Raw genomic sequence first — 19,663 nt, 5'->3', positions numbered from 1 at the left:
TCTATGCTGATTTGATAGACATGATTTGATTCTATAAACTTTTATTCTTTAGCTTCACCAACTTCACCAATTCTGATTCTTGAAAATGACCTCATCAATAGCCTGAGTTCTATCACTGAGGTGATTTTGAAACCAGAGGCAATATGAGCACATACTCAACATTTGTGATTGGTGATCTGCACCCACCAGTCCTTATCACAACGGAAGAAAATAATATTAAACTGCCTTCCCTACTTGGATTAATCTTTTGTAAAGAAATAATCCCCCTTTCACAGATATTTAACAGCCAGGCACATGCAAAAGCGCACGCGTGCACAAACATGGGCAAACACACACACATTCTATCGTTGAAACTGTCCAAACCCCTTTACCCAACCCTCACTCACCTATAGTATTGGTTAGTGGTGGGAGGCTTGTGGGAGTAAAGGAGCCAAACCAGCAGCAGTGTGGGCTGTCAGAGCTATGAGTCAGCCACTTAAAAGCAGCTCTGTGTGGGAGGCTTGCTGCTTTGGTGGACTCACATTGAGCCACCGACACAACCACAGCTGAATTGAATTACATTTACAGTCCAACTACCCACGTTCTAACATCATCTGGGCCTTGTTGTTCATTCTGAACTAAGGTATCCAAAATGAGTCATAGTATTTCATTCAAACACTATAACCTGCCTACTATCACACAACACAAGAATGTCAAACGGTAGGCATTTAGATCATTTTAAGTAATGCAGATGACAGAGAACGATTGACCTCAAGTCATGTTTCAAAACTCACAATACTATACTGAATGGATTGCATGGTCACGGCACTGATCATAATTTTGTAAGATGGTCTTACCTTTCCCTGTATCCTGTGTATCAGAATATACCAGGAGAAAGGCCAAGACAGATTCTGAATAAGCCTGGTGCTGTTTTCAGACTAGACGAAAGAGATAACGTCATGACATTGACAAAAAGGCTTCATACACATAAATTAAAGTCATCGCCCAGGATTTTTCTTTACTGATAACTCAAATCCAAATAGTGTTGTTGATTTGTCCGATCATTGTATTTGTGCCCAAAGCATCAATTAGAGAAAAACACTTTAAAATGAAAGCTGCCAGCAGCGCTGAGAGGCTTTAGCAGTGGGCCACATCAGACCCCAGTCAACATAGACTGGATTATTTTCCTACAGTGAGCTAATTCTGTACTCCTTACCACATTTGCCAAATATATCAACACAGCACAGAACAACATGTAAAATTATTGACATGCATTTTGGACCATTTTCTATGTTTTTTCTACCAATTCTTACTGATGTTGATGTAGACTCCCCTAAATGTCTATCTCTGTACAAGAGCTTGTGTGACATACAGTACATCATCACAGGTATATTGCATTGAGGTACCTCTGTTGTTGAACTCAAGTGTTGACAAGATTGTATCTCAAAAAGGATGGACGCTATGAGCCATTGAACTTGCCTGAATGTTTTTTCTGTGCCACGATTTTGCCAAAGTGAACCATACTTTACTGCTTAGCTAGATTCATGTCCCTCGGCATACAGAAAACATTAAGAGACTACTGCACCTTTTTCTTTCCTTTCCAAAAAAGTTAAAAAGGAACATTTTGAGTGAGGAACAGAAGCGTTGAATTTGCAGTGGTCTTTTAATATGAACCCTTCTGTTGCTCAGTATAAGTTTAGTTTATTTTGTAGATTCCTTTCCATTAATATGATGGCAAAGACTTTCTCTCTGGAAAATGAAAGGAAACTGGTGAATGTGTTAATGAGAAAGAGACACAAAACAGTATTAGTCATTTTTGGAAAATTAACTGTCAATTCATGGGACACAGAATTTGCTGATTGGTGGCTAGCACGATCCATGCCCCCTGTATCCTCCATATCAAATCCATTTATATTCATCCTAACATTTATTGACAGTAGCTCAGTTTGTAGAGAAGTGTGCTATTACTGCCTGATGTTGTGGGTTCGATTCCGGCAGGAGGAAGTAGAACTTTGGTAATTTTGGGAAACATCCTTTTCGATTAATTGGATGGCAATGTAACTCCCTGTTGCAGACAGATATTATGTCCCATTATTCATTTAATTTATATACAGTTGGAGATACAAGTAATCACTGTTGATTTACAGTGGATATGGATTTTGCACCGGGGACACCTTTCTTTTTTCCAAGATCCCTTTTACCCTGTACAAATCTCCCACTTTACCACCACCAAAGCACTCGTAGACCATCACATTACCTTCACCATGTTTGACAGATGGTGTTAAGCACTCCTCTAGCATCTTTCATTTGGTCAGCATCTTACAAATGTTCTTTGTGATCCAACACCTTAAACTTTTTGATATGTCTGTTCAAAACACTTTTTTCCAATCTTCCTCTGTCCAGTGTCTGTGTTCTTTTGGCTATCTTAATCTTAGTCTGACAGAGATACAACTGAAGGCAGTATACCTGAGAGCTAAGAGCCTTATTTATATGCAGGTGCTGTATGACCCAATGACTCAGATACGGTATGCAGTGACTCTAAACCAATATGTTAGAAACAGTGAATGAACAAGGGGATGTAGAACTGCATGGGAGTGACAGGGTGAATCAAGCTGGAAGGCATTGTTTAGATGGATTTGGAGGACAACTGTGGTGCGAAGGTGGAACAAGGAGTCAAGGGAGCAAAGGAGCCAAGAAAATTACATATTTTTACCAATACCAAAAATCACATTCAAAACAGCTAGGGAAAACCAAAAATCCCCTAGTTATGATGTCAGTGCTTTCAAGACAACTAGTAACTGAGAAAAAGGGAAAACTCTGACTTGTGAAAAGTCAGTTCTCTTAGTTTAGTATCAAAACATCAGACAACATTACAGATGTCAGGCTTTCAAACGATCACTGGCGATCACTGACAACATGATCAGACTTTTGTTTTGCTGGCATTAGGGGGCATGTCCATATGACATCTTATCTGGACAGCCTTTGGGCCTTATTCCCTGTTGATGAACTATTTACATTTCAGTCATTTAGCTAGCAGACGCTCTCAACTGGGGCAACTTACAGATAATTAATTGATTTTAAGATTGCCAGGTGGGACAACCATTCAACTCAGCAGTACTAAGTACATCTTAATGAAGTAGTACTAGGCAGTGCAAGAAATACAATAAAAACAGTATCAGTGCTAGAAAGAATAGAAAAACAATAATAGCCACTGTGATCAGAACCTAGTACCCTTGATGTCAGGATTTAACAGAACATCCTTTTCATAAGTTATCTGAGATTTTTTATATTAATGAATCTATGTTATTTATTTTATTGTGTTATTTTATAGTAATTACATGAATGTGATTACATGTATGTTATTACGTGAATGTACTTACTACAATCCCCATAATTCATGTTGCACAACAAGAGGAGGAGCTAAGAAAATAGGTTTTTACAGAGATTCCAAACACAGAGGCACAATATGGCAATCCTTCCGGGAACTCTAAGTGGACTAGACCGACCAGACAGGGGATTGTGGTTGCACAAACCAGTGGGAATAGTAAAACATTCGTCCTTAATTTTCTCGAAATGTATATTACCACCAATGTCCTATGTAGCTACAACTGTCATTACTATAACCATGTGAAATAGACAAAAAAATCACACGGTTATTTTTGTGTGAAAAAAAACACTTAATATCAAAGGAATGCTTGTGCTTTTATGGATTGCAAATACGTGAAACGACCATTAAGACTCGATTAAGTCTTTTGCGCATGGTTCTTACATACCTAACGCGTGACCGGGTGTTTTTATTGCAGAAAGATTCTGCCTATCTCAATACTGAATTATCTTTGGTAGTGTACGTAGAATGTTGTTGTTTGCAAGTTGCAATGAGCACCACAACGTGAGGGTGGCAGCAGTGTGAATGATATCTAGGGAATATAGCTAGCTAAAAGGGAGATACCGATGTTTCAGCAACCTGTCCGGGAATGGTGCAACTTTTCGTGGTGCAGGCGATTGAGTATGTTCGGAATATCCCAACATTTCTGAAATGTTTCGATGGAAATTAAACCTACAAGTGGTATTCTGATATTTTGTACCGCGCGCAAGGTCGACCAGCGCCTTGTGCACGAAGACCAGCCAGGATGGAGGAGCTTGTCTGAAAATCAGTTGCTCTGTATACTGCAGTGAACTGAAGTAGTGTGGCGTGGGACCGATGACCCAGCCTATTTGACTTTTCATAAATGAAGCGTTTGGTAATTTTCATACCAGTTCTAAGCCTTTTGTCTTTTTTATAATTCGGAGAGGAAGGATGTTAGTGGTTTCGACTGCTGTTTACTGTCAACGTTAGCTAGGTTAGTCTACGGCAAACCCGGATAACGAGAGCGGAAAAGTGGCGTTGCCAGCAGTCGACTTTCTTCGGTGAGCTGTCGAGAGGGGTGGGTGAACTGCACGGATTCCGTTTCTGCGATAGTATGACGCCGGAGATGTCCGTAATGCACTCTGAATGAAAACGGGTGTTGGCTCACAGGAAGGGAAACAACACTCAGAAGTTTGCCCACCGAGTTTCAATACAGCCTGGCGAGTAGTCTTACGATAGCCTAGCAGACTAGCTATGTATGAGTAACGTTACTTTGCTGAATGTTCTTTTTTGTTGTTAGTTTACTTCGAGATAACTTAACGGTAGATGGCTAGCTAACGTTGTTCTGTACATTAGCCGATAGGGAAATAATATTGCTGATTATGTTCAGGTAACATACGTTCCTAAACAATTTTTCTGTAATGTTGTGTAGTTACTCTAACTAGTTCACTTGGCCAGCTAGTGCTTGCTAGCGGCTAGTTATCTTAGTTTGACAACTTCCAAACCTGACTACAGTACAGTAACCTCACTAGGTACATAACTAAGAGTAGCTATGGGTGGTACTGTATAATATCTGGACTGATAAGTAGCCAGGTAGGTCTGGTTAACATTCTGGAAAAGTATTTGTTTATTTAGGTACAATACATAAACTCACCCAGTCCCATAAAATCGTAGTGGGTAAAAGAGTTATACTTTATAGTGGTAGCAAGCTCACCTTTATAGATACATTTAACACATCATTGGCTAAACATTGGTGAATATGTCCCTCTAATATGCCAACTCCTATTCGTTGTCTCTCTGGCATAACAACTAAAGGAGTTTGCTACACTGTGCACAGATCTAACTTTCTTTCCAGAAACATCACACAGAGCTGTTGCTTTCTTTACAGCGACCTTCCTGGCCCTGGACTGCTTCTACTCTGGGGGGGGGGGGGGGTCTCACTGAGTGACCGTTAATGCTGCATCTCGGGGTGGCTGAGCCTATGCGAGACTGCGAATACAGCCAGATCAGCACTCGCAGCTCGACTCCAATGGAGACTCCATTCAAGAAGAGGACCCCCAAGAGGAGGAAGTGGCAAGCCTTCCCTGGGCGGAATAAATTTTACTGTGATGGGAGGATCATGATGGCCAGGCAGACAGGTGTCTTCTACCTCACCCTTGTCCTCATTCTTGTCACAAGCGGGCTCTTCTTCAGTTTTGAGTAAGTAAATAAACGTTTTCACTTATGATTTAACTTTTCTTTTTCTTTTTTTTTTTTCCACCAATATATTCCACTTGTGGTCTGCAGCCGCATGCTGCCTGATTGCAGGGCTGATTAGCTGGACAGGCAGGCATGGATCAGACGTTTGAGATAAAGTCAAAACATGGCTTCCTTGTTTGATTTTGATTTGGAGGGGTGGCAGCAAAAAAATAGTTGGATTTAATATCATCTTGGGCTCTGCTAGGCCAATTCCATCAGAAACACCTACCAGTAACTCCACAGGATACATGGTACTAAATACAGTGACATTCAACAATAAGACAATATTTTGTGTGCCTATTTGGTGGAGATATCTAAAATAGAGCATATTTAAGTTACTGTACTTGTGTTAACACTCTATATATGAAGTCAAGCTTTACGTGGCTTACAAGGAGCCATGGTTTATGGACCCACCTCTCAGTGTTGATCAGCCAGTGTCAGTCTGTGTGCGGGTGAGACTCTTGCTCACTCCCCCTCAAGGTACTCTTTCACCTTGAGCCATCCTAGTGCCTAAGAGTTGGCTGAGGGGTTTAACATAAAAAATGCCAGGCCTAAAGTGTGGTTACTCTTGGGGAGAAAGTAATATTTAGAAATATATTTTGAGCCCATCTTCTGAATTTTGGAAGATATTCCACGATTGTATTTTGGATTCCTCTAATGGGGTTCTTTCTGAGCCAGTCTAGAAATCCAAACACACTCCCTGATTGTGACTGTAAGAGGATTTGAAAAAAGTCACTTTTTGGCAATTCAGGGGATGAATAGCATGTCCTCTTAAAACGCATTGTGTAATCTAAATTCTAATGCGATACATCTGTTAAAGATTTTTAGGAAAAGGGAAGGAAGCAGAGGACAACTACAAATTTTAAATAAACTCCACCTGAATGACCCAATTTCCTTTTCTAGTGTTTAAACCTTTTCATTCAGTCAGCTTTATTGTTTAAGGAAGTGTCTCAGCAATCAATGTCTTAACTCTAATGCATAATTCTTAGTTACTGAAATCATGCTTGAGTTCTTAGTTATGGCAACACAGTTTTCTTCTGGACAGGTGTCTGCTCTACTATGCCTGGCATCGTCACTAAGGTGTGTGGTTAAATTAATGCAAACTATGAAACTAGTCCTTGCATGTAGGCTGCATACGCCCAAGGTGGTTAGTCCTTGGCAAACGTTCATTTGTTTCATAAGACTATTTATTCTGGACACATCCCCATTGCTGGTCCACACATGATACATATTTGTCTTTCAATCATTAGCTAATTGTTTTTCACACTTACTCTTTCTTCTTGCTTCCTTTTACTGTTCTATGTACACCCAGCGACTCTTACGTCATCCAAAGCTTCATCCATTTTAAACACCAAGCTGAGAAGGAAGTGAAACTGATAGGACCTCTTGCTTTCTCTTGCTCTTTCTCTGAGGTACCTGCTTTTCACTGCCTAAACTGGTTTACCATCTCCTCCAAAAATGCTTCAAGTTCTGTCAGATGGTGACACCTCATTCACTCTTCTTCTCCTCTGTAGCAGGCCCTTCCCTGGCCTGCTTTTATAACACAGTGCCTCCTTTATCTCAGCAACAGCACAACCTGTCTCCCAGGCTCTAATCCCACTGTGTCCTGGGCCTCAGTCACTGTCAGGCCTTGTCAGGTGCTGGGAAGTGTGTACCCCACGAACAAAAAAAGGTGTCATTAGGATGTTCCTGGAATATGCAGAGGTTGTGTCATGGTTGGAGCCCGAATGATATGGGATTTTTGTATGCACTTCTGGTTTTTGAGACAGGCTGTTTTTTCCTCTACTGATCTCAAATATCTGTTTAGCTTTACAGTCATTAGTACTGCCACTTGAGTAGTGGTGGGCTACAATATAGGAAGCATAGCTTCTCAGCCTGGGCACCTGACAGCTCAAAAGGTATTCTAGAATTATATCAGATCATGATATGCACTCTCATACAGACAATCTAAGAGAAGTGTTAGAAGTGTTGCTACATTTTTGCAACTTTACGCTAGCAATGGGCAAATCATTGAGCCAAATGACTGGATCTTTTCACCAATGTGATTCGGTTATCAAAGTTCATTGAAAAGAGATGTTTGCAAACGATCCATCACTACATGTAACCCCATTGAAAACATACTTATTGACTTGAATGGTGCCCTTTAGTCACTATTCGTACCTAACTTTTTGCAGATAATTGTACAAATTTTTTTAAAGTAGGAAAATCATGGAGCTAATTAACAGTTCTTGATATGGATGCAATTTATTTCCCAATGTTCAACAGAAAGAGGTGGTTATTTGTCTAACAATCGGTCACTACTGCAATTGTAGCAAGAACTGAACATGGATTTAATGCTGCTTTCACTCTGAGCTGCCTAGCCAACTTGACAAAAACAAAATAACATTGATATGTAGCTAAGTTTTTATCAACTGTAGGAATGTTGGCCTATAAATCTTAGTCATATTTTCATAGGGAAATCACAAAATAAACTGGTCTGCTGCTGATACGGTGCTGCTTTCATCCAAGCAAAACTTCTCAAGACAGCTAGCTAGCTGACTAACGTTAGCTCTCAGATGAAACTACAGTACATTAGTTAAAGCCAAACGTGCCCCCTCAGTGAATGCTGAGAAACACACTTCCCCAGTCCCACAGAGCTAACATTAGGTATCTAGCTGTCATGGAAATGAGGAAACGCAAGTGTAGACTTTCTGAAAACTCATACTGTACACATACTGTACACATACTGTACACAACGTTCATACAAAAGGGGGGCCGTTGCAAATCGATGATTCGAATCTATTGGTAAACTGCTAATATTGCTCAATAAAATCGGTGAACTGATATATGGGTGGAGCTCTAGTCATGGTCCCCAGTGTGCTGGGTTGATTTTGACACTGGGTCCTGTCCATGGGGATGTCCATGTTCTGCACTGTGCTAGCCCAGTCAGTCACTCTCCCCTGCTGTTCCCCTGACTAATCACTCTTTCCTAAGCATACAGTTCTTAGGAAGATGACCATCTACTTCTGCTCCCTACCTTGGAGGTTTTTGCTCAATCACAGCAGCAGCTTTTCTAGCAGTGTTGTGTTTTTCTTTTGCCTCATCAAGCCCTGGGTATATTGCGTATGTAGCCAATATGACCGGAAGTCGTTTCATGTTTTCTATATGTTGTGTTGTAATGTCTACAAATCGTGACCAGCTGCCAGGTTCCATGTCATTTGTTTTGCTGTGTGTTATGTGAGCGCTATTGATCTCCTGCCTCCAACCAACCTTACAGTAAGACATGGTGGTGGGCTGACATAACCCAAGTCCAAGTTCTGGTTCTTAGTGTTAATCAGACAAAAGAAAAAAATCAACAGCTCAAGCAACCAATGGGCTACTAGTTCTGTTATGGCCAGTGGAGTGATGTCTGGCTGTAGATGGATGTGGCTGAGCATGGTCTACACCTTGGGACCTCCATCCACACACCTGGAGGATAACAGCTGCTTCCTGGTGATAGAGACCCCTGAGGGCTTCATTTCCTGCATGCCTACTCAGTGGAGACAAAGTCTCTGTGTCGCCGGCTCCTTCTGTTATGACTGCAGGGTTCAGGTTGCAGGAACCCTCCAGGTCAACAGAGACTCTCCGTAGCGAGCACAGTGCTGTCATGTCTCCTCTGCCCGTTGGGCCACCGCAGTCCTCCTGACGGTCTTCTCTGCTCAGCTGACAGGAGTCGTCTATCCATTAGACAGGCTGCCAGACAGCGTAATAGACCTGCTCACCGGGGATTACTGTCCTTATCTGTAATTAGTTTAGATTTGTGCCATTTATCCTTTTCACCCCCAGCCAGTACGAGCCATGTCCGGACGTTGTGGTGAACATCTAGCCTGACACTTGTTGGTGCTTGCCAGGCCGCCGTAATGCTCAAGGTTTTGGTAAGCGTTGTCATTTTGGTTGCATGCTTCCCTGTCCTTATAGTGTGTACGTATTATGAGGGCATTTTGTCTCATGAATGGGCTTGTATCGGTCGTCTTTTCGTGTGTGCGTGCACGCATCATTTTCCTTAGGTTAACTCTAGTGTCTGTAGTTGGAGCCCTTTTATTGTGGTTGGTCAACGATGGCAGTGACGAGAGTTTGTTCCTTCTTGGGAAATCCATAAATGGCTGCTACCAGGTCATTGCCCCCTATTGTCCCAGAGGAACATTGGTGCCTTTTCCCCATTGTGTTAGGATTTTTAAGAGCGAACTCCGTCTTAGGAAGTATGAGAGCGGCTTACTTAAGCCTATGTTCCTCTGCCTCCTTTGGGCTAATGTCTCCAACAGTGCGGTTGAGTATGTACCCTAGACCGGTGTGTATTGTCCATCAGTAGGTTTTTGTCTCTCTGTCTTGGTCTGGTGAGGTCTGTTGTTGTTACCCCTGCTTCCTCCTGTCAATCTTATATGGTTATTGGCAGAGGAATCAGACATCTAACTGAAGTCATAAAGCCTGGGAGTGAGGTCCCATCCTCTCCGTGTCGGGGAGATATTTATGTGAAGGCCTCCGAGCCAGGCTACTCTCTGTTTATTATTCTGTTCATATGCTCTCTCCACAGCGCCCATGTGTCCAGCTCTCATTGCGACATGCACATGTTGCTTCAGGCACGTGTCTGCCCCCGTCCCCCTCAAACATTTCACCCAGACACATGTTGTACCCGTCAACCAACCATGGTTCATGCCCTTTAGAAAGGACAGTATGCCTTGGTGCATAGCATGTTGCTGTTCTGGAACAACTCAAATGTGTCTGGTGTACTCTGGACTGAATGTGGGCTAGGCTGAAGTACTAAAGGACAGCAAGACTGTGGCACTGCACCAGTGACTTAGAGCATCAGCGTTGATAGACGATGTAGGGAAGCAGGCTTTGTCAGGCCGTGTTCTGAGCCTCGGAATGTGGACGAAAGAAAAATCAGTTCCAGGATTTGGTGCTGGATGTGCCATCAGAGATGGCTGGTGATTTCCGGCCGTGCGACCTGGAATGTTTATCTGTCGGCCTAGAATTTCTGTCTTTCATAGGTCAAATAGTTGTAATGCTGCCCCTGCATTTCTTTATGTTCACCTGTATTTGACCTTGTGCTCCATATGAATACAGAGCCAAATGCAGTGACCGGAGCTCACAGAGGAATTTTCCTCTCCAATTGACTCACACACAAACCCAGCAATGTAACCATAACGGGATCATAACTGACAAAACATTCCCGACAAACTTGACAAAGCTTGAAGGTGACATTTTATTTTTCCAGAATAATCCACAAACCTCCGAAAGCAGTGGGTCTCAGATTACTTTAGTTGATGTTTCTCAGCTCAAACTAGTGTGTTTGCCATTAAATCCCCTACTTTTCCCCCACTCTCATATATTTTTGCAAGACTCAGAGATGCAGATCCCCTTTGTTTGTTTGCCACATTGTTCTCAAGATAAATCCACATGTAACATTTACCACGTTGCGTGCGAGGTAGAAATGCCCCCCCCCATCTATTTAAGGTGGATTTGTGTGCCATCTGATTCATACAGCAGGCTGTGGGTGGATAGGTGTGTCTGATTCGTGTGATTTGTATGTGTGTGTGTGTGTGTGTGTGATGGTTTCCTGCAAAATCATCATAAGATTTAACTTCCGTCATGGGGCTAGCTTGTTTGATCTTCCCCGCGACAGTAACTGACAGATCACATGACCATGAGGTGACCAGACTCTTATAACAAAAGGAAACGGCATTAGATAATTTGGTGCAATTGAATGGAATTTTTTCTTTAGACTGGTGTGTTATGATGCTGTGTTGTTTTGTGTGGGTGTCGGAAAGCAGTGTCTTTGTGTTGTGCCCTCCCTCACCCTATCCTGATACCCTGTGAATCACAGTCTAAGCTCCCAAGGCATCGTGGTCCCTCACAGCTGTTTCTTTGGGCCTGCCAGGTGCCGTTGCCTGTGGATTAAGTTCGCGTCGGGGGGGGGAGCCTCAGGGCCACTCTGCCTGCCTGACCGGCCTTCAAAGCTTGTTAAAGCATACGATTAAGATCGATCAAACGCTCAGCAGTTTTGAAATGGCGAGTAAGCTTTGTCGGAAGTCCGGGAGACAACAGACAATAAATGTAGCTGTCAGCACTTCGTTTTTTCGAGGCTCCTCTTGTGATGGAGGAAATTGGAACAGACACAATGCCTCGGGGGGGGGGGGGGGGGCGGGGGGGACCTTGATCTTCATTCAAGTTCCATTTTGACAAGCCTCTTTCAATGGCACTATGAGTGGGGTTGAAGTTGCCTCCAACAAATAAGATTGTTCTGTCTGTTGTAATGCCTCTACAACTTCATTACTGTCTGAGCGCAGAGCTGAACTCGATACAGTTGGGCATAGATCAGCCCCCCCCCCCCCCCCCCCCCCCCCCCCCCCCCCCCCCCCCCCGCCGTCAACCAGTACAAAGGGTCTCTACGTGATCACAATATCTGTCATAAGCTGCTCATAACTCCACTCTCCACCCACACTTCACAATTAATAATACCAGGGTGTGCTAATTTGTGTACTCACCTCATTCGCTCATCACGCTGAGGTTCTGTCATTATGCAAATGATCCCGTGGAGTAGCTGCTGTAGTTATCCGGCCCTGTTGCACTGAATTGGAGCCTCTCGTTTTGCATGGCCAGCCTTTGTCAGAGCAGGTAGCCACCAGGTAGACCTGATTGGATGGCTGGGGAGCACAATGGCTGCGGTGTGCAATAGAATTTCATATGTTACAATGATTGATTTTGGCAAGGCTTACTAATGAACTGTAAACATCTGTACTGACTGTTTGCAGATTGTCTCCCGTCTAGGCTTACCGGTAATTCAGGATGTTTTTTTGGTTACGGAAACTACACCAGGCTTTCCCAAACTGGGGTTCTCCAAAAAACATTTATTCACTGATCTTCCTTGATAACGTCACAAGATTTTCCTTTACTGACTGCTATAGCTCCAATTTATAAATTAAACATGAAATGAGATCACAGGCTAAAAATATTAAATCCTTAGGTTGTCTCCATCTTGGAATATACTCAAGACTGAAGGACTGAATTAAAGGGATTTATACAGTGCATATAAAAACTATTGCATTTCAAAACTGTTTTACTCTTACATTTGAAAGGTACTATTCTAAGAAAAGAAAACAATGTATGAAAGCGTGTTAAAATACTTATAGAGCCCAATGCGTTTAAGCTATTAGTTCTGCCTAGTGCTCAGAGACAATGTAATATATGTTGGACTATACCATACTGAGATAGAACAATGTGACCAGACATCAGTTCTCAAGGCCAGCCGAATCAAAGAATTCAGCTGAATATCTAGGCAGTGGCCACACTTGAAACACTTATTTCCCCTACAAATAATGCGCCCACTTTCTTGGCCTTTTCTTATAGAGGGTGGGTGGAAGGGAGTTGGCAGCAAGAAACCACAAGTGACACGTGCCTTCTTGAACAATCACAATAACCTCTGACTACAGCCACAGAGGAGGTCAAATGATTTAGCTTTACTGTGGATTTCCGGAGTTTCATTGACAGTCATTACTATTTGCATTACACAACTGGTCAGTTGGTTGGATGCTAACAAACTATGCCAAAGGTCATCCTGCTAGCTCTGTGTGTTTAGCAGACATGGCCCTGGATAGCCTAGTGTGGTCAGCTAGTCAAACAGTATTCCCTGTTTTAAGTCACAATATGGATCCGGAAGCATGATCCTAGCAGTGTTAGGATTCCACAGGGCAGTGCTTTCAGGGTCGTAATTTCAGTGTACATAGAAGGGGGTCATAAATCCATTCAGGTTTGTGCTCCTTTGCTTGTTTTCTTCATCAGATAAATATTGGTTCGCTGTGAACAAATTTTGGCATGCCATAAGACATTGACACTCTGCCATGACTTTTGTTTTTTTATGAGAAATGTAAAGGGGTAATTCATACTCACGGGTGTTTGTCTTAATTCTGACACGGGTGCACTTATTAAAATACATCAGGTCATACAAATTGTGTTTTTTCCTGACATGTTGGCAATGATTGTTTCTAAAAGAAAAGACTTGAGTGTTATCACAGTATGCTTCTACAAGGCTCTGGGATTGTTGCTCCTTATTGTGATTGACAGTCTGTAGTAAATCATAGTTGTACTGATTCGGGTCCTGACAACCCCAGATCCAATTCATCATAGTGCCCCCACTCAATGACCACACTAGCAATTTCGATTAGTTTGATGTTGTCCTTAGAGCCTGTTGATAAAGAGACTGGACCATGTGGGAAGATGTCTGGTTTGGTGTTTTCATTGACCCAGAAGTCCTGTTCAGTTCCAGATAATGATATCTGCATAAAGATACTTTCATCATATTTAACTCCAGTATATTACAGAAAAAACATTTCACAGTTTGATTTTATATGTATTAAGTTGTTAAAATGAATTATTATTATAATTACTACTAGTTCTCTGGGCCATTGTTAAGAGTGCAGGTCATTTAGCAAGCAAGCAAGTTTATTTCTGTAGCACAATTCATACATAGAAGCAATTCAATGAGCTTTACAAAGAAAAATAAAAAAATACAATAGAATGAAACCAAATACTAGAATGAAAACATTAATAAAACAAGGGGCACTCTAATCACCTAAAATAACATCATAATAATAAAACATAGAATACAAAAATAGATATAGAATAAAAAATAAAAACATAGGAAGCTTTAGAAAGCAAATCATTTGATCTCCTTTCCCCAGAAAATATTAAACAGACAGCTTGAAATGTCTTCTGTAGGATAGGCCTTTCAGAAACTAGTCTAAAAGTTTAGGATGATGCTAAATCAAGGTAGCCACGTCGTGAAAGGCAAAGACACCTCTGCAATAGTCCCTAGGTTATGAAATTGACAATCATTAGAAAAATAACATGAATTTCATTGACACAGTGGTTATGCTGATTCTACATTTAAATTTGAATGAGTGCTATCTTTTATCTCAGGTAGCGTCTGACAGGCCTTTGTTTTTGGTCTGCTATCTTGTATGTTTGTCTGTACTTCAAACTACATATGTTCCATCAGTTACTTTGTATTTTTCCAATAATAGAGGATTCTGATTCTATTTAAATTTACACAATTTGCGTTTTGTTTATTACACTGGTGCTGATATTGGTAAACCATATAGGGAAGTACAGAATACACAATATATACTAAATTTGTATTTTATAAAATGTTTTTATGAGTGGTGAGTATATAAGAGTTCTAATAGATGTATATATTTTTAGTATGTCATCTATGCAGAGAGGTTAGCTGAGTTTTGAGCGTGTTTAGTCACGGGTTTGTAGCTTGCTTGTTGAGGTGAACCCAGTGTTATACATGTCTTAGCAGAGATGGCCAGTTGCTGAGGGCTACAGCGCAGGACAATGAATGTTTGGGTTGCAGAATCTTCTTCGGTCATGACTATTTGGAGCTGTGGGTGACCAGGGTGGGATCAGTCAGTGGTGATCTTTTCTGCATGCTTCCTTGACTTGCTGCCATGACGGATCTCGATAGTTAGCAGGTGGTAGCGACCCTTTCTCTGGACTGTACAAGGCATTTAGCCCTACAACGGGAAGACCCAAAGCAGGCTGGTGGAGGAAGTGGGTGTGGACCATTTGTTTGATGCGTTAAAGCTGAATCAGGATCCACATGGGGGGTACATTTTATTTGTTTAAAAATTTTTACCGCTGCATGTGATGCATCCGCTGGTGTGCCTACTGATGATTGTTTTGATGTTATCCTATTTCCTCAGACTGTGATTGTTTCCAGATATCTGGGCAGAGATTTTAACCCACATACTCCTGCATTCTCTAGCTTGGACTGACATAGAAGGGACAGTACTTTACAGAATTGGCTAGGTATAAATCAACCCTAAGGCCTTGTCCTGTCAGGAAGCAGTGGGACCAGTCACCTAAAGAGTTGAAACCTGGGCAACTATGGAAAAGTATTGCCACATTTCCCCTGAAGTGGCTGGGAACATGAAAGAGGTCCATTAAGACTTGTGAGAAAGGGGTAGGTTTTTTGAGAAGGGGCTTCTGGGAAGACATTAAAACCGTAACCTGGGTTGGGTTCTTTTTGCTATTAATGCTCTGCGGGGGCCGACATTAGCAGTAAAATCTTTGGGCATCCCACTGAGGTGGAAAGTCTTGCCCGAGATTCCCTGTGATAATGAACACACTGCCGGCTCTATCACTGAATATTTTAGAGAGATGTTGCTCAAACAGAAATTGACATAATTGGGTTCTTCCTTTTCCTGTTTCTGAACAGTATTGCTTGCTTCTGACAACAGTACGGATTTAATGTCTGTTAGTGTCAATTGGAAGAGGGGAAGTGGACCTGGCTTGAAACCCCTTTGGTGTTTTGATAACTTTCGACCTCTTGGCTCAAACAGCCAAGCTCAAAGCACTGTTCTATTCAGCAGTTTTAGAGATGAGGGCAATGTTCATTCCTTTGGTGTTGTTTGATTAAACTCCAAACTGTTTATTTTGCAAAGGGAGAATGTGCGTTCCAGCTTAACCAAACCAGGTGATACTGACTTGACAGTCAGTTAAAACTAGAAGACTGAGTGGAGAAACATCAAAATGATGGCACCAGATGTGGAGGGTTCTCTGGTAAAAGGCAGGATATCATCATCTCATGGTAAACGTACGATGAAATCATGATGTCAAACATGGAACTTAAATGCTTGTTTACATCTGGGGGATGCAATTGAAACTTTTAAAATTGAATGTGATTGCAAGTAGGAAAGCACCAAGGTAATCAAGCAGTGACTATGTTCACTAGACCTGTACCACAGTGGCGGACATAAAGCAGACTAATGCCTCATTTCCACTGGTGTTTTACCCCAAAGTCTAGAAATGTTTCTGTTGCCATTGACACAGGCTCTCACTTGGTGCCAAGCCCAGGACTTTAGGACACAGGGTGGGGTTTGTGGGTTGACGCGTTGAGTGCTGCGAAAACGCTGCATATTGTGCTATTCGAATGACGATGTGTATCATTTGCTTAGTCTTTAGGCTTCTCATAATGGTTTTCATCCGATCTAACAAACAGCCTGCAGAACCTATGTTGTGAATGCTTTTTACCCTGTATCAGCTCCTGAGTGAGCTTAAGCTGTTGGATTCCCCACCCGAGGGTGCTTAAATAGGGCAGAGGCTGTAGTTAATTGACAACAGTTTCAATTAATTATCTTTACCATACTCACTCCTTAGGCGAGGTTACCACTGGGTCCAGAAGTCCCCAGGATGGAGTTCCTTCACAAATGTTACTTATGGTTCTGTACATTTTGCTTTATGCCTGCACTGAATTTCCTTTCTCACTACTGTTTTAGTGTGTTACTATTAGATTTTGACATTCCTTGAATATGGGAATCGTTGTCTGCGCAACATGCTGTATTTGAGTGCTTGTTTATCGGTAGGAATCAGTTATTTCTGAAGTGAAATCCTCTTTAAACATGCATATCTTGAAAACATGCATCTTTAGACTATTGTATAAGGGCTATTGTTTCTCTGTTACAGCATTCTGTTTGGTTTCATGGTCAAATAATGGATGCAGACAAATGTTTTTTTCATTCGTCATCATGTTAGGAAGTAATTTCCATGGCAGTCAATTGGAATTCCTTTGGTCACCCTCTGGGCCCTTTGGTTGGCGGTTGTTTCCACTGTCTGCGCTCCCCACTGTTTCATGTGGTGGCCTATACTTGTTCAGAACTACACAAGTGTTCTTCTCATCAAGTAGAAAAGGACTGACAGCTATGAGCTTACCTCTCACCACTTAGAATGCCTTGGCTTCTCCTTGACAAATGGTAAGATGACACAGTCATTTACTAGTCTAGGGCAATTCTGCTATTGTGTTTGGGGAGCTAGATTTGAAAGAGCTTTTTCACACTAACATTAAGAACTGAAATGCTGCTAACATTATGTGCTGAAAGGTGGTAGGCAAAGGCTACATCAAAACAACCAGTATTGTAGCCAAGTTGTAGAATATATCTTCATAAAAGTATGCATATCTTCAATCTTTATACTCATTCTTATTTTTATATAGTTAAAGCATATACAAGTAAAACCAAATTTTGAATCCTTCTTGAAATGTGTCATTTCAGGTCAAGAAATACAATGAAAATGTATTGAAATTGAAATTGGTTGTATGGGATCATAGAAAACGAAGTAACATCGGAACCTATGTAACATGAAACTTAGCCTAACTATTATTCAACATCGAACATCTTAAAACATACACATGCAAAATATCCATAGTAGCCAAAAGAACTGCAGAGAATTCTAATTATTTCAGTTTGTACCTGTTCAATGTCTGGAAGCACTATAAACAGCAATGATTTCCAAATGTTTATGGGGGAAAAGAATGGATGTTTGCCTGCAGACAGGCTCTTTGGTTGTTTAACCATGATTTATAATATCAGCTCAGTGTGTAGAAAAAAATCAGGGAAGGAATAGTGCCCTTCATATTAACTAAATCACTGCCATAATACCCAATGTCAAATCCCTAATAAAAATCCAGGTATGTCTATTAATTCATGCATATTTTCACTCCTTAGCAGTTTGCCATCACATCTCACTAAACCATGATGCCTGAAGCCCTTGTTATATTCACTTTGGTGAGGTCTTAAGTATTTGGAATGGCTGGGCAGGGATTTCTCGATACTGCCTGAAGTAATCTGGGCAATGACCTTCCAGGTTTGACTCCACTCTTTGTTATTTTGGGTAATATAATGGTCAAGTAATGTGGTAATTTCTTAAATCTGTTTTTTGCTAGTTTTTACTGCAGAACTGGTCTGAGTCATCTGCATGATTGGTAGAGAATGCCAACATGGGCTAACCTTCTGTGTTACCATGGTTGCAGAAACAATGCTGTTGTTCTGTTTGTATGTGTTCTTATTGGAAATATCCTGGGCCCTGGTGTGGGGATGGATGGTGGAAAATATATGTTTAAAAATATCTTTGGATTTTTTGAAAGACATTGACTTGGCAATTTGTTTTATTTTGGAATAGAATAATTAGGTCTGACATGGTTATAAATGCCCAAAACTTTAATTTAATGTTTATTATGGTAAAGAAAATGAATGAATTGTTTCCTATTGCATTTCTTTTAGAGTCACCATGTCCTTCTGTGGATGTCCTCTAGATAATTTGTGGATAGCAATGCTATCTGTTGATAAGCAACTGCCTGCTTAGGTTAGGTTTAGAATAAGGTTTTGGCTAAGTGTTAAGGTTAGGTTTAGGATAAAGGTTAGAGTAAGTAGATGTTCAGACAGAAAACACCATGTATTTGTTTCCATTTATTTGGAGAACTCATGCACAGCCCTGTACATGCGTGTCTTGGCATTAGTTTCTGCCCCTCTAGGGTTATTCATTGCCATCACATGATTGTGTATATGATAATACCAACAATAGCATAACCTTGACATTATAAATGCAATTCCCATGGTGTTGTGTAAGAGACCAACCGTTTCTGAAAACTGCTACATTAAGTTATTTCAGCCAAAGTGGCGCCACCAGCTATTGAAGCTAGGGCATGTGCATGATCAGTCTATTTTTTTTACCAGCCCACCATCATCGCCATGATAATTTATTTTGTTGTTTCTACCTCCACAATGGCTCCATTCTCCAACTGACAAGTGACGTTCCATAGTCCATAACGCCCCATTTAGTCAGCAATGTTGTATCTTGCCACAGACTGACAATTCATCAATAATACTGCTGTTAAAGTCATTAAAGTTGTGTAATAGCTCACAAGTTGTTACACAAACATGTCAAAGGTGACTTACCATACAAACCATTTTCGACCAGTAGGGAGAGTAAAAGACAGAAATTGCTTTATTTTAAATAATTTAATGTATTTTTTCACTTAGGCCTATTTGAAGGCATGGATACCTGAGCTAAATTTCACCATGTAAATGTATTTTACAATTCAAACAAAGTAATTTAACCTTGAAACTATTTATGACAAAATTGAACAGAAATACTAACCCTTATGCAGACGATGTTAAAACACCCCTATTTACCATTATATAAAATATCTGATATTAGAATCAGGTTCACCAAAATGGGTGCTAATCATTAGAAAACTAGTTCAGTGTAACTTGGGGGCGTCCAGTCTTCCATAAAGATCAGAAA

General features: G+C 41.1%; 1 protein-coding gene across 5 annotated transcripts in view; it reads left to right on the top strand.

The window, feature by feature from the left end:
* Positions 1-3,844: 3,844 nt before the first annotated feature.
* The window catches only part of LOC105015775 (zinc finger DHHC-type palmitoyltransferase 14), a 55,902-nt gene continuing 40,083 nt past the window's right edge, over positions 3,845-19,663 (top strand). The window contains exons 1-2 of one of the 5 annotated variants that reach the window (XM_010879174.4): positions 3,845-4,220; positions 5,214-5,524. In XM_010879174.4, coding sequence (XP_010877476.1) covers positions 5,280-5,524 — 245 coding nt within the window. In that variant the 5' untranslated portion in view covers positions 3,845-4,220; positions 5,214-5,279. Of the gene's footprint in view, positions 4,404-4,435; positions 4,716-5,213; positions 5,525-19,663 lie in introns of those variants that run through there. The other 4 variants (XM_010879173.4, XM_010879172.4, XM_010879176.4 and 1 more) reach the window with 4 other exon arrangements.

This window comes from Esox lucius, chromosome 15 (assembly GCF_011004845.1).
Source record: "Esox lucius isolate fEsoLuc1 chromosome 15, fEsoLuc1.pri, whole genome shotgun sequence".
Classification (NCBI taxonomy): domain Eukaryota; kingdom Metazoa; phylum Chordata; class Actinopteri; order Esociformes; family Esocidae; genus Esox; species Esox lucius.
This window is presented reverse-complemented; position numbering and strand designations above follow the sequence as displayed.